Source organism: Halictus rubicundus, chromosome 7 (assembly GCF_050948215.1).
Source record: "Halictus rubicundus isolate RS-2024b chromosome 7, iyHalRubi1_principal, whole genome shotgun sequence".
In the NCBI taxonomy this organism is placed as follows: domain Eukaryota; kingdom Metazoa; phylum Arthropoda; class Insecta; order Hymenoptera; family Halictidae; genus Halictus; species Halictus rubicundus.
In genome coordinates, this window is record NC_135155.1 from 1,208,256 (window position 1) to 1,232,304 (window position 24,049).

At 38.0% G+C, this 24,049-nt stretch overlaps 1 protein-coding gene across 13 annotated transcripts in view; it reads right to left on the reverse strand.

Annotated features, from left to right (window-relative positions):
• LOC143355912 (protein kibra-like) overlaps nt 1-24,049 on the reverse strand; it is a 247,416-nt gene that overhangs the window by 95,865 nt on the left and 127,502 nt on the right. For all 13 annotated transcript variants that reach the window (XM_076791107.1, XM_076791104.1, XM_076791106.1 and 10 more), the window contains one exon: nt 6,157-6,251. In XM_076791107.1, the coding sequence (XP_076647222.1) occupies nt 6,157-6,251 (95 nt within the window). The remainder of the gene's footprint in view (nt 1-6,156; nt 6,252-24,049) is intronic.

A 24,049-nucleotide genomic window follows, 5' to 3' on the forward strand; every position in this document is an offset into this window, starting at 1 on the left:
AAGTAATAATTTGTTGTATGAAATATACGGATGCTTGTATGTATTACATAAAAAGGAAGCATAAGCAAGTGAGAAATTCACCGAGGATAAAAACGAGCATTATAAGAATGTGGAAAACTTCCAATTGGATTGCCGCAAAAGGCTAGAATATATGAACGTAACCTATGATTTAAAATATCAGGATCTGCGACTTCCAACGACGGTGTCATAATCGGTTTTATATCTGTCCGCTTGAGTCGACAAGTGGTACGAGAGCTGAGTGAGCAAAAATAAATGGCAATTAAAATTCCACTCGCGTCTCAGTGCCCTGTAGAGAGACGCGAAGCGTCGTAGAGACGAAAGAAAAGGAGCGGAACAGAACGAAGCGGTAGGAAGCGAGATAAAGCATGGAGGACCGAGAGGAAAAGAAAGGAAGCGATAGGAAGCGATAGAAAGTAAGAGCAAACGAGAAAGGCAGAAAGGAAAAAACACATTCTGTAACAGAAACAGCAGTATAATGTCAAGATTTTCATAAAATCATGAATTAAGAAATCCGTTATATTATATAATAACCATTCAACGTTAAACAAACTTTATGTTTGAAGGTTAATTTTCGTCTTTGCGAATTCCTTTCTAGACTTTCGAAATTTCTCAATGTTACGTCAGAGTGTAGTCGTCCGTGCCCATCGCTCAGATTGTCGAAGATTCAAGAAAACAAACATAGAGGACAGATTGTGAAAACCATGAGAGACGTTGTTGTACTTTCTCGAAGATCACTTCGTGTTTATTAATATGTTTGTTTACTTTCTTCTTTTTATGAAAATAATGAAAGCCGTAACATATGAAACGAATAATTAAATTAGTCAAATTATATTTTATAAACAGAAATTCATTTTTACATTCGTATGCAAAGCATGTAAATACATACCTACAACATACTCTTGTACAATATACATAAATACATACATGTTCATATATTATAAAATGCATCAAAAATACAATTCAAAAATATCGAATATAAGTAGGTCCACCTACGCGAAACGTTATTAATCTTTGTTTGGTTTTAGGACACTGGATTATAAAACCACAAAAAGAATAGTGACAAAATTTAGAGTATTATTCTAAAATTAGTTAGCTACAATTGTTCAATCCTATTTAATCATTATAACTCAATAGGGTTGAACAATTAATTGAAACTTCAATAAGTTTTTCAATTTAGTTTAGGTTTAGTTTTTGATGTTAATGTATGTACGTATACTACTATACATGAGCGTGAAATTGATAGTGATGGTGTTACTGGTGGAATGATGTGTGATGTGTGTGTGTGTGCGTGTGTGTCCACTGTACATGACATGTTCTTTTGTCAATGATTGCAAGAGTGTATTAAATAAAAGCAAGTACGGGTCATTCCAAGCAACTTTTTGGCGGAACTATTTAAAAACAAAAGGCTCACTGAAAATCGAAGAGAACAAGGGCTCTTACGGCGATGCAGCGAGTTGCATAATTTCCGAGAATTGAACTCTAAATAGAGACGCAAGCGACCCCCACAATCCTTTGGACCGATTTTTGGTATATGTAAGTGGTATGGAACCTCTTAAGGGGGCCAGCAGGGTTTGAAATCCATATGCTTATGCATGGGTCAAAACCTTTTCAAACTATCGCTTCAATATTGCAATGAGCAGTTTAAAAGTGGTCACTTGTGTTTCCTAAAAGTCCAATTTATGTCTGTATACAGCCCAAATTTCAAATTTCTAACTCATCGGGGAGTAATTAACAATATTCGGCAGAAAATTCGAATTCTGAAGCAAGTATGACGTCACAAGATGGCTGGCGCTGAGAGATTCTCTTAATTTCGCGAGATTTAGTGTTCGTATCGAAAAAAGGGCTCTATACAGACATAGCGAAGACATGTACAAACACGGTGGTATGCATTTTTAATTGAATACTTACTTATTTAAGACGTAAAATGACTAGAAAAAAAGGCACAATTTTGCGGTTCCGGTTACTAGCGCTACGGTCTCTCCGCGGCAAACACTGTACGTTGCGATAGAATACGGTCGATAATGCAGATCGATAGTAAAGGTTTACGTATGTACGATATGTATGCTGCCGAATATTGTAAATTACTCCACGATGAGGTAGAAATTCGAAATTTGGACTTTATACAGACATAAATTGGACTTTTAGGAAACACAATTGACCACTTCTAAACTACTCATTGCAATATTGAAGCGACAATTTGAAAAGGTTTCTGATCCTTGCACTTGTCGCTACGCATCTCGTAACGTCAGGCTTGTTTCGAACGCCTCGCGACCGGCGGCAAGCTGCCGAATGTTGTAAATTACTCCACGATGAGGTAGAAATTCGAAATTTGGGCTCTGTACAGACATGCATTGAACCTTTGGGAAAGACAATTGACCATTTATAAACTGATCGTTGCAATATTGAAGCGGCAATTTGAAAAGGTTTCTGACCCTTGCACTTGTCGCTACGCATCTCGTAACGTCAGGTTGCTTCGAAATATCCGTTATATTCCAGTAACTAACTAGAATGAAATATGTTGTTGTCCATGTGACAGTAGAAGAGGTTTAGCAATAATTTCTTTTTTGCAGCTTGAGAACTATTTTTAGAAATTACAGGCGAAGTTTGCAATTTCTGCCTACATTGTCGATGAACGGGCTTCGCTTGCGAATTATTATCACCGGAACTGTTTCTCCACTTCAACTACACTTCTTTTTGTTTAATTTAGAAAGGATACGGCTGTTGTAAAATAATGTTTTCGACCATGACAAGTAACTTTATAATGTAGGAAAGTGTAAACAAATTCTTTTTTTGCGTTTTTTTTTTTCGATGATGAGCCAGTGATTCGCATGTTGGAAAAAATGTGGTCACATTCCCTGAAATTTCCCCTTCAAAATGAACCCTTCAGAAGAATGGAGAATTCTGATTGATTATGTATAGATGTTAGTTTCTTTGTGAATTGAATATGTTCTACAAGAAAGGTGTCATTGCTCAATGAAAACCACGAGAAGGTGGTGATTATTTACTTGACAATTAGGGTTTCATAAAATATACTTCAAAACCAGAATTTCATGTTGTCGGCTTTGCAGTCTGCAAGGTACTGTCTGCAAAATATATGTTTAAATAAAAATTTCAAATAACGAATAAAAGATAAAAAAAATTTTATTCGTCATTCGAAGGTCATATCGTCGATTTGGGAGTTCTAGTCTTAGAATTTAATGGAAAATTTTTGAAATGTCTGCAAAATCAACAATTTATAAGAGATCGAAAAATCCTTTAAGATTCGGTCACTAAACACTACATATATTAAAATTTGAATAAAAGCCGAAACATTACTACAACAGGGATGACCCATAGTTCTCGAGGAAAAAAAGGGTCATTTAGTCGTAAATAAGGATGTGCGGGCCGACCGATTGTCGGGCGCCCGAATCGTCGGGTCGGATCGCAGAAAGTCGGGCGCGCGATACTTCATGACACATCGGGCGGCCCGAGCGTTTCGGGCGGCCCAAGCGTTTCGGGCTACCCGAGCGTTTCGGGCTACCCGAGAGTTTCGGGCAGCCTGCTCGACTTCGTCGGACGGGTTCGGAATGAATCGGACAAGTTCGGGCGAGCGAGTTATCGCGATACCTGAGATTCAACTCTGCGTTCTTATGAAATACATAATGGTAACAATGATATATGATTTCGAAATAATGCACGTCACACGTGAAAAATTTAAGAGAAAACAGCACAAAATGTAAAAAATTGTCATAATTTACCTTATTTTCATACGTTCTAGTTGTATGTAATTTCGTAAGGATATTTTAACGACATTATCGATACATATGCAAGTTCATTCGGAGGAACAAATTCGTCAGAATGCCAGAAATATTGTCTCTTAAATTTTTCACGTGTAACGTGCATTATTTCAAAATTTAATACAAATAAAGATTATGCATATGTTTGCCAATTATACCTACGGTAATTATAAGAAAACCAAGTATATTAAAAATTACGTTAATTAAGCTATGAATGAAGTATCATTATTGCCATTATGTATTTCATAAGAACGCAGAGTTGAATCTCAGGTATCGCGATAACTCGCTCGCTCGAACTTGTCCGATTCATTCGAAACCCGCCCGACGAAGTCGAGCAGGCAGCCCGAAACTCTCGGGTAGCCCGAATCGAGCCCGCCCGACTTTCTGCGACCCGACCGAACCCGAATATCGGGCGGCCCGCACATGTCTAGTCGTAAACGAAGTCTGCAGGTATTGCGGAGCGCACCACTTACCTACCTGAAACGCGGGGACACTCCGCGTCCTTTTGCAGCTCATTGTGAAGCCAATGTTCAATTCTCCATCCTTCTAAAGGGGTCATTACGAAGGGGAAACATTTTTAGTAGATACTTTTATGGTTTTACTTTTCTGACTTTATAATGTAATGAAGAAAGGGTGATCCTTTTTTTAACACGTCTATTTAAAATCAACAATTTTTAAGATATCGAGAAATCCTTTGACATTCGTTCATAGGTCGCCAAAGACTACAACATATTTAAATTTGAACAAAATCGAATTTGGGCTCTTCGGACAAGAAGCCTCCCTTAAAGCAAGGCAGCGGCCGATGTTGATAAGGTTCTATAAGAAGAACATTAAAAAGAAAAAAGTTAGCATTGCATTGGTATTTTAAACAATACAATAAGTTTTTAATTTTTTCCGACCATCGCAATCGCTGTTGCTATTTCTTTTTCACTCTTCTATATAAAAAATTTACTACATACCGTTAATTAAACCACTAAATACACTTCAAATTATATCGTGTTTAGTGTCATTTTAATAAGAAAAATTCCACAAATAAGTTGGTAAATGTCCCATAAGAAAATAATGAAAAATAAAGAAGTTTTTAGTTGGATTAGTAATGGTTCACACCGATATACCCGACCCCGTATTGAATTACGCGACATGTTTACACTTTACGCTGCTAGGTGACCGAGGCGGCTCAAGCTTCTTGGCTACTTGCAGGGTATGCCCCGCGTTGAAGGGTATAGACGTTCTGCTTATTAAGCTGCGTACAGACCTGAACATTTCGACGAACATTGCGCCGAACAGCGCGCCGAACAGCGAACGAAACGCAAAGTCGACATTCATTTCGGCGCGATTTTGCGTTTCGGACGCTGTCCGGCGCGATGTTCGGCGCAATGTTCGTCGAAATAATCAGGTTTGTACGAGGCCTTTGATGTATGTCGAAAAACCGACAAGCGATGGATCAACCGCCCGCACGAACGCAAACGGGTGAGCCTCGCACAAACCTGAACATTTCGACGAACATTGCGCCGAACAGCGACCGAAACACAAGATCGCGCCGTTCGGATCGCCGAAATGAATGTCGATTTTGCGTTTCGTTCGCTGTTCGGCGCAATGTTCGTCGAAATGTTCAGGTCTGTACGAGCCTTTAGATCGAACCTTTACTGTATTTCAAAATAAATATATATTACGTTTATTGAAGAAGTGAGTCACTACTTTTTCTCAACGCGAACACATGATTCAAATCCCACAGTATATTACATTATACTGTATCATATTGTATTATTCGTCCATATTCTATATAAATTGTGTAGTAAAGAAAAATTTACATCATATAAAACAATATTAGAAAAGAATAACAAATAGAAATTGATCGCAACGGTACCTATTAATTGTCTAGCGAGAGATACAAAAAAAGATATACATATATTATTGAAAGAATATTTATTTATTTAAGCTGCTATATTTAGGCTATATTTAGATGGGTATTGTATATAGTGTACATATTGTTTTTATAAGATGTTATTTTATGCTGTTTTATTTTATATTATATTTTAGAAAGTAAGTTAGTAAGTAGGGCAATATGTAGAAACGAAACCTCTTATAATCCCGAAGGAAAAACAATAAATCAATACTATTACAACAGTACCTATGAATTGTATACTTGTTTTGATTCACTTAAAAAGGGTTGACGAATTGTACATATGTATAGGTATTTGTAAAACGTAACGATGCGACGCGACGGAAAAATACAAATATAATAGATTCTCCCCTGTATTTCTTTCCTATCAATTTGCTACTAGCATTATCTCAGAATCACGCCTTCCTGTGCTACCGAAGGAGACGACAATTAATAAAGAATTTCCAAAATACTTACCTCGAGAACGTCCTGTGCGGTCTGGAGATATTCGCGAAGCATAGCCTCTTGAATAGCACGCCATTCTTGTCTTGGATCTTCAAGTTGTGTCGTTTCTGAAACAGAACGGAAAAATCGATCCAGCAAAAATAATGTGATGATTTCTACATGTGTGTAAACTAAGCTATTAAACCAGTTTACATATGTATACATAATATAATATAATAATATGTATAATAATATTATACTGTATTTCGCATTGCACTTACATTTATGTATTGTATTGTATACTTACGTACTAACAGTAAGTCAAATCACATCGTCATCTCATTTTTCAACATAGCCGTGTTGCCTATTATTCGCATTTTGATCCAGTTTTTGATTGAATTAGCGCTTCATTGTTATTGTATCAGTACAATTTCTCGGGAGTTTCTCTAGAAACTTTATATAGTATTATGGATCTAATAGGGTAAGGAATCCAATTACTGTGGGGCTACTAATTACTGCGTCTATATTAATTATACCTATTTTTAAAGCATAATGAATATTAAAAAAGAGCTACAGTGACTCAAACAAGTGATCAAATGTTTAATTTTGTTTCAATTTTTATTTAATTGAACACATGTTAATAAGATATGTAACAAAATATTTTATTATAATACATACATAGTTTTCGTAGTTCGTATAATACAGAATCAACTTAAATATGTTACACTGTTTAAACAAAATTAAATGAAATTAAAAAATTATGTAATGATCAAATTTTTGAGTTTGAAAAAATGAAATATTAGTACTTCGTATACCCTCCTTTCGTTTTCAGTACGGCTTCTATGCGTCTTGGCATACTATCTACTAAACTTTTACACTGTTCAGCCTTAATATTTTCCCAAGCGGTTTTAAGTTTTGACCATAATTCAATAACACTTCTTGAATTGTGATCGAAGTTGGCAACTGTTCTTTTTAGTAAACCTCATAGGTGTTCTATTGGGTTCAGATCGGGAGTCTGTGGGGGCCAGTCTAAAACAGTAAAACCATGAGCTGTTAACCATTCTTTGGTGATATTTGCCTTATGTTTAGGGTCGTTATCGTGCTGAAAAATGACTTTTCCTGCGTTCTTATTCCATTTTGCCACACTTCCAATTAAACTTTTCTGCAGGATGGATGTGTATGATGTTGCAGTCATTCGACCTTCAATTTTTTCAACGCATCCGATGCCCTCACTGGTCATACAACCCCAAACCATGATATGGCCTCCTCCAAATTTCAGTGTTGGATGAACGTGATGCGACCGTACTTATTCTTTATTTCCTCGCCATGTCCATTCGCGTCCATCGCACCCAAAACGATTAATTTTCTTCTCGTCTGACCATATTACTCGTGCCCAATCGAGATCTGTATAATTTTTATATTTTTCGGCAAACTGCAGTCGAAGCTTCTTGTGCCGCTTTGTAAGAAGAGGTTTCTTTATTTTTGCACGTCCTCTTAAATTCACTTCTCGCAGTGCATTACGCACTGTTTCAGCGCTTACGTTAATATTATGGTGTTTGACTAAATTTTTTTGCATCTGTACAGCATTATCAACGCTACCATTACGGATTGATCGTATGATTAATCGCTTTGTGGTAGTGGATAACTTTGATTTTCGTCCTGCTTTATTTTTTAGTATGTTTTCTTTTAAAGTTTCACGTACTGAAGACACAGTACCAACAGAGCACAGTACCTTCTTAGAAATCTGAGATGAGAAAGCCTAGATATTAATAGTTTTTTAATTTCTGATATTTTACTTGCTTTTATTGGTCTCATTATAAAATATGACTAAAAATATTTTTTGTATTTATTATTTTATCACAAACGTATTCTCGAATGTTTAAATATAACGTTATGAGTCACCAGTATATTTGTGGTAAGAAATGCCAAAAATATAAGAATTTTTCACAATTGAACTTAACACAAATAATTGATCAAATAATGCACAGAATATACAAATTCGTAATACACGTCCGCTTTGTACGATTACAGGGCTTAAACTGTCGTGAAGTACCGACGCAATGTTTACATTTTTCGTATATATATCAACAGTCTTAAGCAAGATTCTGAGAAAGGTGTACTGTGACTTGTTTTCGTTTTGTTCGAACATTTGATCAATTGTTTGAGTCACTGTATATGACATATACGTTAACCGATTTTAATGAAAATAATTTAATATCTCTTTTTTAATATTCATTATGCTTTAAAAATAAGTATAATTAATATAGGTACAGTAACTGGTACCCCCACCGTAATTGAGTCCCTTACTCTAGGTACGTGTATTAGATGATTTTCGATAAAGTCGTCGTCATCTTTTTCTGTCCGATGACCTTAAGGGGTCGTCGAATTGCCACAGATGAAAAATCAAAAGCAAGTCATTTTATTAATTTCTGGCTCGAGCTCTTAACAGTGAATGTTTTCTTTTTCTAAGAATTTAAAGAAGCTTGTGCAATGGCGAATTACTCTATTTTGTAATTATTTTACTCGAATCTACAACTATACATCTAAAAATAAGTTCTCTTTCCACTCAACTTTCTTGGTGTGCAACGATTGCCACTTCCATAACCGTAGGTTTAAGGGGCGGTTTACAGTCCTTAGGTATAAGCGACCCTTGCAGTAAAGAAAAAGCGAGGACTGAAGTCAGTCCCAAGGAAACTGTCAAGATAGCGTGTCGTCACATTTTTTCTAAAAAGCCATTTCAGTGTATTTTAGTCATAGAGTTGTATGTACTCAACACAATATCGTAGAATTCCACTACATATTTCAATAAAGTCTAACAAACTTCACAGACCCAAAACATATACAGTGGCTCACGAAAGTATTCGAACGCTTACGTTTACAAATTTTATTGAATAAAATAAGATGTACTAAACTAATCTGTATAGAACAATTTGGTATCTACAGTAAGGGGGAAGCCTCAAGATTATGTCAGTAAAATTTGAAAAGGATTCAACAACGTAGGCAAAAGTTATGATATATTTATTAGAAGCACGCATAATAAGTGACTCACAAAAGTATTTGAACGCTACATATATTATTACATTATTTAATGATAATATTTTGTTGGACCACCTTTAGCAGTAACGATGTGTCTCAACCGACGTTCCATACTATAAACCAATGATTTTGTAAAAGTACACTCAATGGAATTCCATACTTCTATGATTTTTTGTTTCAATACCTCCTTTGAAATTATTTGATATTTATTTAATCTTTTTCCGATTTCAGCTCATAAATTTTCAATTGGATTTATGTTTGGACTTTGCGGTGGAGTAGTTACCATATGTGGCGTGTTATATATGATCCATTCTTTTACAATTCCTGCAGTATGCTGGGGATTGTTATCCTGTTGGAAGTGGAAGTCTTCCAACAATCCTAATTTACGGGCACTTTCTTTAAGGTTGTTCCTTAAAATTTTTAAATACTTATATTTATTGAGTGTTCCATCAATGACTATCAAATTTCCGGTGCCACTTGCTGCCATGCACTCCCACACCATACCCGATCCACCTCCGTGTTTCACTGTTTGGTATAAACTTTTAATTTCCAATTCCGTATTTGGTTTTCTCCAAACATAATTTTGACCATCTGAGGCAACGATGTTAAATTTAGACTCATCCGAAAAGATGACTTTATCCCAGAAAAAATGATCTTGATTGAGATATGCTTTTGCAAAAGCCAGTCTTTTTTTCGATTTACCGCATTAATATGGCTTCTTTCGTGGTACACTGCCATGAAAATCATTATTTCGTAAGATTCGTCGACATAATTCCGGATGAACTTCTTTATGAAACATATCAGCAACCATATTTGTGAGTTTAGGAGCGGATATAGTAGGATCTTTTTTATTTCGCGAATGATAATTTTCTGTTCTCTTTCAGTTAATTTCTTTCGTCGACCTGATCGAGCGTTGTTCGCAATTGTTCCTTCATTTTTTGATTTTTTAATAATATAATGTATTGTAGACTTACTTCTGTTTACAATTCCTGCAATCTCGTTATGTGATTTTCCATCCTTATGCAATCGAAGTATCATTTCTCTTTCACACTTTTGTGTTTCTGACTTTTTAGTCTTCATTTTAACTACTACTGTGCACAGTTCTACGTTGCTGTTACGGAAACGATGCCTTAACATCAACTGAACGTACCAATGTTTTCATTTAGTAGTAATGTGTACATTCCTTTCTAAGAAAGATGAAAACATATCAACAGCGTTACAGCGTTCGAATACTTTTGTGAGTCACTTATTACGCGTGTTTCTAATAAATACATCATAACTTCTGCCTACGCTGTTGAATCCTTTTCAAATTTCACTGACATAATCTTGAGATTTCCCCTTACTACAGATACCAAATTGTTCTATACAGATTAGTCTAGTACATCTTATTTTATTCATTAAAATTTGTAAACGTAATCGTGCGAATACTTTCGTGAGCCACTGTACGTATTATACGTGTGTGTACATATATACTGGTATTTCCATGGAAATATTCTGTCGCTGTTTTATTCGATATTATTCACTTTATTATTTACTGTATACATTTGGTGAATTGGCGAACGAGTTGGGTCGAGTGTGTCATAAAAATAAATCAAGATTTGAATGGATATTATATGGATATTCCACGTAATGCAACGCGAGCATGGGCAATAAAGGCTTTCTATTTTGGGAGCACAACGTATTTTCCTCATTGTCTGTGAAAAATTATATCAGAAAGAAGAAAAAGATTGAAGACTATTTACCTCGCTGCTTTATGTTCTTTGATTAAACTTCACCTTGGCAACCCAGAAATGTTTGTCTTTTTTAAAATATAATCCTGTAGTGTAGATCTTCACGAGAAAACTAACAAACCAATTAAATTGGACTTTCACACAGAACTTCATTACATAGATATCTAGTCAGTGTCGTAGCATTTTTCTTTTAAGTGTTAAGGTTTCTTTTACTAATTATATCTGTAGAAGTTGGTCCTCATCGACGATTTTGATGAGCTTGCAATACATATGTTGCTAAGCTCTCGGCTTTAATTTTTAGATATTCGCAAAAATCTGTTAGGATGACTATGGTAAACTTCGTAATTTTCTAATGACCGAATTAGTTTTTTACGGCGTTGGAGGGGTTCCACCCTTGTCCCTGCACCTCTACCCCAAGAAATCTAACCCAGACCTAACCAAAATTTGTGTAAAATGCCGGAGTTCGCTGTAGTGGACCTAACAGTACTTTTTTACAAATATCTCGGAAACTAAGGTCGAGCGTCAATAACATGTATAGGGAAAACTTGTTTAGATTTACACCCCACATAACGTATTTCAAACTCGCCAAACGTATTCAAACGTATTTCAAACTCGAACCCAGTTTCTAGATTGTTATCCCACGGCGGATTAGGTGTGTACCTCGCGAGATCGTGATGACGCAGAAGGAGAACGCCGAGATGGCCCGGGAAAGAGACCCGGAGTCGGCCAGAAGGGTGTGGGCGCGGGGACGTCCCCTGAGTCCGCGTGTGCCGTCCACTTGGTTGAGGGCGTTGGGGGGACACCCACCCCCGCACCGATTGGTGCCCCCGGGAGAGGGGCCGGCGCGGGGGGACTCCCCGCGCCACGCTGTGCCCCCCCCCCAGGGGGTGCGGTGGAGCCGAGGGCTCGGGATGTGAGCTGACCCCGGCCCCCCCGGGGGGGGGGTGCATTGCACTCCCCGTTTTTGGTCGACATCCCCCGGGATAAGTCTCGGTGTGGGGGGGGGGGGTCGGTTCGTCCCTCCCCTATAAGGATGGGTAGGAAGGGTCGGGGCGTGCCGGATCGCGCCTCCGACGGCCCTTCCTTCCAGTGTCGGCTTCTTCTTGCCTCGACCGGGGCTGGTTCCTTCGGGACACCGGCTCCGAGCGGGGCACGAAGACACCGGGAGCTGTGGGTGAACCGAGTCGGGGCTCGGGAAGCCCAAACCGAAGGCTCCAGGGATGGGGACACCGGGCGGGTCCCTCCGCTGGGAAGTGTCCTGTTGAGTATTCATGTGATCCAGACACCTCCTCTTTAGCTTAGGTGGGCGTGGGTTTTTAATGGGTAGTCTCTGGGGATAGTGCCCATAACCCCGGCTTCCCCCAGGGAGGCGGGGTATGCGAAAAGTATTTTCCCATGAAAAAAAGGGTTAGGTGTGTACAAGCAGGCCCGGGACAGAGACCCGAGCTCAGTCAGGAGAGTGTGGGCGCGTGACCGCCCCACTCGGTGGTAGACACCACCGCGCCGGTTGCTGCCCCCGGGAGAGGGGGCGGAGTGGGTTCTGCGCAGGAGGGTTCCCCGCGTCGCACTGAGCCACCACCAGGGGGACGGTGGATTCGGGAGTTCGGTGTGTGAGCTGACCCCGGCCCGTGGTGGGAGCATAGCTCTCTCCGGGTTCGGTTGACACCCCCCCGACTTAACTCTCGGTGGGGGGGGGATGTTTAGCCCATCCCTCCCCTACAAGGGGAGGGTGTTTCGTGGGGGCGTGCTAAGGGTCGGGGCGTGCCAGATCGCGCCTTCGACAACACTTCCTTACCGGTGGCGGCGTCTTCTTGCCTTGGTCGGGGCGGATTCCTTCGGGCCACCCTCTCCGAGCAAGGCACGAAGACACCGGAAGCTGTGGGTGGACCGAGCTGGGACTCGGGAATACCAATTCGAAGGCTCCAGGGATAGGGACACCGGGCGGGTCCCTCCGGATAGTCTCCCGGGGATAGTCCCACATAACCCCGGCTTCCCCCAGGGAGCCGGGGTATGCGAAAAGCATTTTCTCACGGGAAAAGAAGGGTTAGGTGTGTACAGCTGTTAAATGTATTTTGGTTTGGTTTGGGTTATATTTCTGGGAGACGGGGTGCAGAGAGAGAGAGAGAGAGAGGAGTGGAGGCCCTCACCATCGTAAAGGACGAATTTAGTCAATGGGGAAAGGCGAAGTCTATTATAGTCACACTAACAGTTTCTGGCGAATATCTAAAAAAACTAAGGCCGTACAGAGGTAACATATATCTGAAAAAGTTGTTCAGAATGATGCCCTTGACAGCATATTTGAAGGTCATCAAACTTGGTGATAAGGACCAACTTATATATAATTACCTTTCTTTTTTCGTATAAAAACAGATGGTTTTTTCCTAAAAGTATCAAATCTCGGAATTGAAATAGCTGCCATTTTCCGAAAAATCAATATTTTAAAATATGGCTACGAAAAATCACGCGTTTAATATATACTATAAGAGAAAATATTTTTTATTTCTTTCACATAAAAGATACAGGAACTATAATGGTTACCGCTGAAGTTGTTTTTTGTATAAACAGCCTTCACAGTATCATATCTACATCACTCATTACTTGATATTTTTCTTTACATATCGCAGCGTGTATACATGAAACTATGTAACACACATCTATATTAGACATCTATATTAGTATATTAGACAGGGTCATATATAAATTACAGGGTGTCCCAAAAATGTAGTATTTTCTTGAAAGGGGTAATTCCTCAGGTCAATTGAAGAAACTTTTTCTTTTGAGAAAATGGTCCCCGCGGATTTTTTAACCCTTTCGTTACGAGCGCTGACTATATGTACTTGGCATCCATGCGACGACACTTGTATACGAGCGCCGACTAACTGCACACTTTTTGGCGCAATGTTGCGTTCAGTGACGTTTTCCGGCGAAGCGGATTGCCGCAGAATGGGCCAAATCGTTGAATTAGCTGTCCACGCCTATTTTAGCATTATTTCAAGACTTAAAGACAAGATTAAATAGGTCGTTCCATTCGTCTTGGCCTCAGCTATAACTTTACTGAACGAAAGATATATAGTAATAAATAAATGATCAAAGTAACCTCAATTTTTTATTAAAAAGAAAAAATTCTTCAAATTGTTTATATTGAGATTTGTAGACGACTGATTACTGATTACATTTTCTAGGAAACATTTTTTTGTCATACCATCGTAAATGTTTGAAAAATCGTGTGAATAATGAATAATAATTGAAAACTGGCTGTTCAGGTTTTCAAACAAGAGAAATCCGTAATTTTTGAATCAATGAAGTTTATTAAGCTTCGTACAGACCTGAACATTTCGACGAACATTGCGCCAACCGGCACGCCGAATGGCGAACGAAACCCCAGTTTGGACGGGGCTACGAACGCTGCCGCGTGCATTTGTGCGCGCGTTTGATCGTGCACTCGTGCGAACGGTCGATAGTATCAGTGGCTCTATTTTAGAGCCATTTATATTATATATTTATATTTATATTTACCACTCTATTTTATTTCTCTATTTTATAGTGGCTCACAATAATATTCGAACAGTTTTAAAAGGATAATTACTTTTTTAAGACTGAACCATACGACTTGGATGTTTTGAAGCGTTAGGAGAGAACGATAGGAGAGCGTTATCACATGGAGAGAAAAAGAAATTTTGAAAAAATTTCTATTGGACAGAATTGACGAGAAAATACTAAAAGTATCTTGTTATCTTTCTTATATTCTTTTAGTCTCACTAAATATATCGAATAAGTGACATTGTACTGTAAATACAGAACGATAGATATTGAAGCATAGGTACGCAAGGGCAGATATGGAAGGATAGATACAAAACTTATTCGTTCATAGCATCGTGTAGCAGAACTTGCGATGCGAGAATATATCTACATATTATTAAACAAAAATCTATACAAAAATTCTTATTAATAGAAAATGCTGAAAATTTAAATTATAATAATTTTAGAATGTAAAAAACTAAATTTCAACTTGTTCATATTTCATATTTGGGTATACACTACCCGTATACAAATGTTCAAGAAAATACTTTAATATTGTAAGTAGGAAAGTGAATAAAACATAATATTTTTTAATATCTATTTAAACAAATGGTGACATTTTACATTTTCCTTTGCAAATGTATTCCTCATAAAAAGACATACAACCTTACCACGTATACCATTGATCTATCTTTAATAGTTTCCAAGATATTCGTGGAAATTGTTTTCTACCCTCACTTTTGAGGGCTGTTTTGACCTGGATGGGTTAATTTCACCTCTTGTAAGAGCTAGTAGAAAGTTCAAATGCTTATGAATGACCGTATATTTTAAACAACTTGCAACATAAACCTCTGCAATCTCAAGATTCACTGGGTGGTCGGCAACGCGTCTCGTGCGACGCAACTCGCCGCGGAATTGCGTATCACGCGACGCTTTAAACTATCATATCTTCCGGGATGGGACGAGGGCGGACGTGAACTTTGCAGCACCTTTTAGAGGAGGTGTTGCTGAACATATTCCACTTTATTAGAACACACACTTTTACGCACTTCAAAACTTATCCTTCACCAAAGGCGAAAACTTTGACGAATTTTTTTGGTTCACTGAATATTTTTTTTATAATAAATTATGAACCATAATTTTTAATTTCAGGTACGTTCTCAATACAGATATATAGTATTCCTTAAAAAATGAGCACATAATGTTCAATAGGTTTTCCAGGGCATCATTACGAAAAAGTTATTTTTTCAGTGAAAAATGGTATCTAAAAAAGTTTATTCTTTAAACGCTTATTTTAATAAAACTTATTAATATTATCGTTTTCGAATGTAATAGACATTTGTGCCCATAATTATGAAAGTGGTGTTACGTATGAAGACGTTCGCCATATTCATTTCGACTAGAAATTCTAATCTCTTTTTCTGAGAACGAAAAGCGTCCCAACAGGCCCCCTTTTATTAACACAAGATACTGTATGCCTTCTTTATATCAAAATCTCTAGACACTCCCTTCTGGCATCCGTTAATTAATATTCTGATAGGAAATAGCCCGGATAACCTTCATTAACCCCTTTTAACGAAAATCTAACTGAGGCCTGCTTTTCATTAGAAACGACAAAAAATGTGACTGTGACCCTACGTGACATTAAATCTTAAACAGAGTACCCCTTTCATTTTCAAGGTATATAAACCCGTTCATTTTCATCCTCTTCGGTTAGTCGAGAAGCGGTTCAGTCAAGATTCAGAAACGGTTCCGTAACGTTATAGTAATCGTGCAGTCACGTCGCGTTACAGAGTCAAGTCTAGTGAGATCGGGTTAAAGTCCCTTTCGAATCAATTCATAACCTTATAGATTCCGTTAGTTCGGTATATATTCTATTTGGCATTCAACAATCGCCATCTAACCCCGCATTGCCAGTGCGTCAACACCGTGCAACATAGGTAAACAATTCCTCTAATTGTACATTTATTATATTCATTCGCGACACAAACAACAACACTTGTAGTAATTTCAATTCAGAATAAATTGTCTTGTTTGTTAACTCGCGTACCCTTAATTATTGCCTAAAATCCTAATATAATAATTGAACGTTCCCACACGATACAATCTAACCGCTCGGATTGTATCAATTAAATTATATAGAAGTTACGAGGCTTACTAATACTTAAATTCGATTCAACGAAGATTTCTCCAACCTAGTGGCTCCTCGATTTCGCATTGAGTGCGTCCACGAAACTATACCATCCTAGGCGGATCCCTGATTTCGCATTGGGTTCTTCCGCATCCTAGCAGCTCCCTGATTTCGCATCAGGTGCGTCCGCGCTCTTATACAACCTCCTTTCGTATCGGGTTCGACGCGTGTTCCCTAGTGACTCCTCGATTTCGCATCGGGTGCGTGCACGAAGTTTCATCCTCCTAGTAGCTCCTCGATTTCGCATCGGGTGCGTCTGCGTTTGACACCAACCTCCCAGAGGTTCCCTGATTTCGCATCAGGTGCGTCCTCGACGTCAACTATCCTAGCGGCTCCTCGATTTCGCATCGGGTGCGTCCGCGTACCTAACTAACAATTGAAACCATATTCCTGGGGTAAAAATCCCCTCGCCGGCCTCTCGCGCTGCTCATAGCCCTGGCTCGTAACAGTGGTCTAAGTCACATATATTTCTTGTTTCGAGATATTTAATGAATTGCATTTGAATAAATTAAAAAATATTTTTTCATTATGCGACATTTTAATTTATAATTTTATTAGTCTTGATTAATGGAAATTTATTATGAATATGAAATTTTGTGTGAATTTCATACGAAAATGTTGTTTTTAAAGTTTAAACTGACTTAGACCATTTTCAAAATTAACTGAATGTCCTATAAATGACTTACAGTAATAAAGAACTATGAGTTTTATTTGAAACAATAACTTTAATGAAATAATTCATGAACCTTTGTTAATTATTTCTAAAAAGTAATCCATTTTTATCATTTCGAGTTTTTAAGATTCTTAAAATGTTCCTGAAAGACTGGAGGGATGTATGGTAATAAACACATAATATCTTTATGTTTTTCTTCCGTTGCTGGTCTAGTGGTGGTGTATAATGGAAGTAATTTAATATTTCCGTATATTTTTGGTCTTCCTCTTTTAGGTGAAAGATCCAAAACGTGGAATTTAGAATCATCTAAAGAAGTTTTATAGAACATTTTATAAGGTTCATTTTTCAAGAATTTCGTCCATTGAATTTGCAGTCAAGAGACAGATTCGCCCGCGGTATTTTTTACTCTTCTTGTTATTGACTCTTCTAGTGATTTCGTTGAAATAAAATCCGGCTGCGACATTCGTTTTATCGAAAATGTATTTCTTCTTCTACACTTTTCTATCAATTTATAATAATGCTCAGGGTTGTATAAGTGATTTGCTTTTTTTATTTTCAATTCTATCAACCCAAAATCACGGTCATTCGGTAGAAAGGAGTGACCCGATACCAAAAATTTGTGGTCTATCGTTTCAATATTATTATTTGATGACTGAGCAATTTTCATCCATGTCAATGCTACTTTAATGTTACGATTTTGGCCTGAACAAGCATCACTGTAAGCTATTACGTGGTTTTGAGTAGTTATATCCTCCATATGCGCTAAAATGCATGATGCGCCATGCGCCATTTTCAAGTTATGTTTATATAATTTTTTTAAATTTTTGACTTAGACCACTTTCATAATTAACACTAAATGAATTCCATATATTGTTGAAATTACAACCACTATCTAATGGTTCATATTTGACGATATCGTAAAAATTACATTGAATAAATTTAGTTTAAAATAATGTGGTGTGAAATAACTGATAAACTCTTTTTTTTCAATTTTGACTTACACCACTTTCATATTTATGGGCACATTTAAGAAACATTATATATTCGATAAAAATCGAAATGAGGAGTTTGATTTTCGAGCCCATGAACAGTTAGCGCGTCAATCTGGCCCACTGTATGCCGTAACGAAAGGGTTAAGGAGTTATTAACAAAAAACACGGACCAATCAGGGCGCGGCAACAGCGGACGAATTCTGTCGCTGTGCCGGAGTCCGTCTACTTTGGTCAGGCCCTAATTGGTCCGTGTTTTTCGTTAATAACTTCTTAACGAAAATATTTTTGCAAAGAAAAAAATTACTTCAAATAACCACAGGAATCATCCATTTCAAGGAAGTGCAACACTTTTGGGACACACTGTATACACCTTGAACAACTTCTAAAGTATGCATTGTACGAAAATGTGTTGTTTAGAAAAGTTGTATCGTTTGGAGGGATAAATATGTAATGCATACACATTTTTTGTACGCGGAAACGTTTCGGAGATTTCAAGGTCAACTTCACTTTTTTTTATGAATTGTATATTTTTGTGCCAAAATATCGAAGAATATTACATTCTAAACAAATAAGTTCTGACCTTTGTTAGCCGTAAACCTAATAACTAACGTATAATTTCAGTTTGTTTCCTGAGAATGATCTGTGCGTAATGTCAAGTTGGAGATTCAGTACCAGCAAAGATTTCCGTAAGACTGCGGAATGTATTGTGGTGAGATGACAAGAAAATCGCTGGCAGGAATGCTGTAGGAATGCAGCTGTAAACCGTCCGATTGGGGCATTCCACACGTATTTTCGGTTCTAGCTGAACTGTTGGCTAAAGTATGTGACGTCAAAACCTAACCATTGGATGTCCCCCTTGGTTCTTGCCCCTGTGCCGTCCCGGGGCTCATCTTGTCATCTCACGACTTTGCGTGACAATGTTTATCATCATTACCCGTTCTGCTGAATCGCAATCGTCTATTCTGTCCGTAATTCAGCATTGAAGTTGTAAAAGCAAAAATGAAATTTAAAGGCCGTTGCACACTAGACCGCACCGCCGCCTGACCAGCACCGCACCGCCGCCGACGTTTTGACATTCTTCTATGTAATTTAAATGGGAGTGCGCACATATAACGGCAACAGCACAGCACCAGCACACCACCGGATCGTATGTGCGCACTCCCATTTAAATTACATAGAAGAATGTCAAAACGTCGGCGGCGGTGCGGTCTAGTGTACAACGGCCTTAATAGTGAAAAATTGGATATGCTTTTAGTTTATGGCGAGTGCCGTAGAAGTGCAACAAAAGCTATGTATGCCGAAATTTATCCTGAACGAAATTAACCATGTCGATTGATATTCAAGAGGCTTTTGTAAATTGCTTCGAGAAAACCGAAAATTTTAACGTTTTCAAACGTAACGTAACCAGAACTGCTACTTCTGAAAAAATACTGTTGCGGTTCTAGCAGCGGTAACAGAAAATTCTCGTAATAGTACATGACAGATTTCATGAGGTTCTGGTACTAGCAAAACAAGTGAGCATCGAATTCTTCAGAATGAGAAACATCATCTATAATCACCTAGTACTTCATCACAAATCGGATTATTGTTAGAAGTGTGTAACGGATAGATGGCGTTGCGGGCGGAATGCGTGTAGATAAGAGAAGTTGACCATCAATGTCAATGGGGTATTAACGTGTGGTGTTGCATACTCGGCAATCAATTAATTGTACCATATTTTATTAGTAGCCGATTAATGGGACAAAAATATTTGAATTGTTTCCGTGATAGTGTACTAACTTTATTAAAAAATGTGCCATTAAATATCCGCATACAAATCTAGTACCAACATGACGGTTGCTGTGTACATTACGCACATGTCCTTCAGTATGCTTACTGCAGGAACCATCCAAAATGTAGTTTCCTCATTGATTAATAGCTGATTACATCAGTCAATTAATGTGAATGGACACCATTTCGAACACCTACATCAGTGTATGGAAGAAGTCTTACGGAAATCTTAATACTAACAAAGATCTCCAACTTGATATTACTTGATATTGAGAGAGAAGCTCTCTCCTCGTTTATTTCGATTAGATTTTTTTTTTAACCTCTTTTTCTCAGAACGAAAAACGTCCCAACCCTTCGTTTATAGGAGGGATGACTATGCTCCAGTTGAACGCAGCCGGCACGAAGCATGATTCAGTAACAGTACCGTACGACTTCTTAATATGGAAATCTTTAGAACATGCCCTTCCTTTTTAACAAAAATCGAATTGAGGCCTGATTTAGGGTCTATTCATACTTGCCGGGACCGGATGATTCTGCGGCCGGGCTCTAGGCCCTCATGCCATGTTAACCGAAAATCGGGCGCCGTCGTCCCGGCGTTGGACTAATCCCACCGGCCGCCGCACAGTGGTGCCAAATGGCCAAAAAGCGGCAAAAAATCTGTAAAAACGAAACTATCCAACGAATTTGTTTGAAAATTTGTGGAGAGATTGCCACAGGTGGAACGCTTATTTGGCAAAAAAACATTTTGTAAATAGTTGTTAACATTAAGTAATATGGGCTAATCGAAAATCTCTGTTTTCTGCCCATTTTTTATGTATGGAAGCATACAACAAATCCTTTAATAGATTTTGGTCTGGAACTAATCGTTTTGGCAAGATGTAATATTGATCTACCTTTGTGCAAAAAATCATGAGACCTTTCGAGACCCTTTCGCCATAATTTAAGTTTAAATATCAACTTTCAGAATTTCCAAGAGTGAATCGTACGGAAATTACGATTATTTGATGTTCCAGGAGAAATTTTTTAGGAATATTTCTAAATAATAAAGAAAAATGTGAAGTGCATCTGATTTATTAATTTTTTCTGTATAAAAAATATTTAATAACAATTTTTTTATCTTACATAAATTATTTTTATAGCGTTCATTGGAGCATTACCAAAAAATACCTGTTGCATTTTTGCGATAGTGGTCCAGTGAACGAAATCTTTGTTTATTTAACATAAAAAATTGTTATTGAATATTTTTTTATATGTATGAATGTCACATTTTTTTAATTATCTGATTTGTATCCCTTATAAATTTCACCTGAAACATCAAATAATCGTGACATCCGGGCGATTCATTCTCGGAAATTCCAAAAGTTGATATTTAAACTTAAATTGCGACGAAAATTTTGCACAAAGCTAGATCAATATTATAACTTGCCAAAACGATTAGTTCCAGATCGAAGCTATTCAAAGGATTTTTTGTATTCCTCCATAAATAAAAAATGAACGTAACACAAAGGGGCTTCAGGTTAGTCCATACTACTTAATGTTAAACAACTTTTTTTGGCAAATTTTTTTTGCCAGTTAATAGTTGAAACCATTTGCAATAACCCATATGATTTGTAGACCCCTAAGTATTCAGTTATAGACGGAGTAATTACATAACTATCGCACTGAAAACTGATGAATTCCCAGGAGCGAGGAAATGGTTATTTACCATGCGTATATCTCCGTAAAAAAATGTTTTTTCAAAAATCTGACTTTGGCACATCATGCACGCACTATTAGGCTATACAAAAATAATTTTTTTTTATAAAAATCGAAAATTTATAAAACGGATTTTTTGCCGCCTTGGCACCACTGTGTGCCGTTGCCCGGCAAGCGGCTGATCATTACCAGATGGCCTTTCGAGAGCGCGTTGACAGTTCCCTGCTGTGCGTGGCACAAAAAAAAAGGTTTCGGGGCTCTACAGCTCCTTAGGTAAACTATCGGTATCTCTCCTCTGCAACATTATGGTGATAGGAATCGTTCCTGCCTCTTCGTGAAACAGCATCACACATCCTTATATATTAACGTAAATTATACATATATTGTGAAAACGAGAATAGTTGTTTTTTTTTAAGGAAGTATCCACATTAGAAAGGGACTATGTCTCGAATTTTTATGACATTGAAATATGTTGTGGTCCAAGTGAAAGTGGAAGAAATCCGAAACAATACTCCCAAAAGTGTTCGATATCGCGTGGAATGACTCAATTACATGATAATTTGTAGAATAAGAAGAATTAATTCCACATAAATTGCATCGTTTTGTCTTACGACACGAAAAAATGTATGTGGAAACTTCTAAATTCTTGTCCATAATGACCTAAAAATGATTAGATGCAAGGTTCCCTGGCAGGTATGCGATGGCGTATCTATATCTTGTCCAATGAGACGAGACAGTAGACGTAAACATAGCTACTCGAGTGCGACAGAGTTGAAGTTACCCTTACAAAATAATTAGCAAAGGACGCACGCTGGGTGCTTCACTGTCTCGGTCTTGTTAGACAGAGCATAGGTACGAATGCGCGGCTGATTGGATCAGAGTGCAAGGGACAGGCCTCGTTTCACACGTAATTTCGGCTACAGTCGAAATATTGGCTACACCGGTCACACATACTATGTAGCGTGTGACGTCGAAGCCAAAACACTAGGACTACGGGCGCGGCTGATATGGGTATTGGCGGACCTAAGGATAGACCCCCAAAAATGGTGGCACTGAAAAAATGGCAAAATTAAAATGGTTTTTTTTTTGTTTTTATTACGTCGTAAGACCTTACGTACGACGCGACAAGCGTGCGACCAAGGCCAGGTATAACAATCCCCATCGACGACGTACCGACCATTGACGTCATAAATAAAAAATCCTTCCGAATGTACCTACCACTTTCGTAATTTTTAAGCCAGCTAAAAGCAGCACATGCTGAACCTTGTACACCGTTAGCGTATTCAGATTTATAACCGTAGATGCTTGCGAACCAAATGTTGTACGTATACTTCCACTTTTCCATTTTTCCACTATTCCCACCACCTTTCGAACACACCTTGCAACCAATGAATTCTAATCATTTTAAACTTGTTCTTCGGAGTTTTGGCTTATAATCACTTATACGATATAAGATATAATTTAACAATGCTAAAATTGATTTGTGAAGCTTATTTTCATCGTTCCATCGTTAAATTAGATTATAGTTTGAACCATTACAACTCAGATGAACAATTTTCCTTCCATCCTGGAAAGGCACCACAGTTATTTAAGATGGAAGTGGGATAAAATAATTTGTCTTTATCTTATTGAATTAATCACGAAAGCAATTGTGACATTAAAATTTTATTATTCTGGTCATCAAGGTACTATTGTAGATAAGAAAAATATTATACTCCAAAGCGTAGAGATTTAACACAATATGAAGAAATAAGTATGACAATTCACAGAATTTTAATGAAGGAAGACAGAGCTAAACATAATTTAACAATGCTAAAATTTATTTGTGAAGCTGAATTTTATTGTTCCTTATAGTTTGAACCATTACTTATTAACATTACAACTGAGATGAACAATATTCTTTTCTCTACTTCGAAAATGGATTCTGTGCGGATGCTGTCGTGGCACCCGGCGTGTCCCGGCGGCCGGGGAGCATCGGGCGAGATCGGTGGACCGACGCCGGATGCCCAGCTCTCGGCGGATGCATCGGCATCCCCGGGGTGTAGAGGGGAGTAAACTGTTCTGGTGTTAGGTAGCGAACCCCCGCTGTGTGCGGCTCTTAGCTTTTGTTGCGAACATCTCGAGCGCCTTCTCAGGTTGCCTGCTAGGGTCCCGGCAAATATGAATTAGGAAAACGCGGTAGTATTCATACTAACGTTCGCCTCCGGCAAGCTTGAATAGACCCTTAATCGGAAGCGACAAAAAAGTAGAATGTGACTCTACGTGACATTAAATTATGAACAGAGCACCCTATTCATTTGGAGGGTATATAAACCCCTGC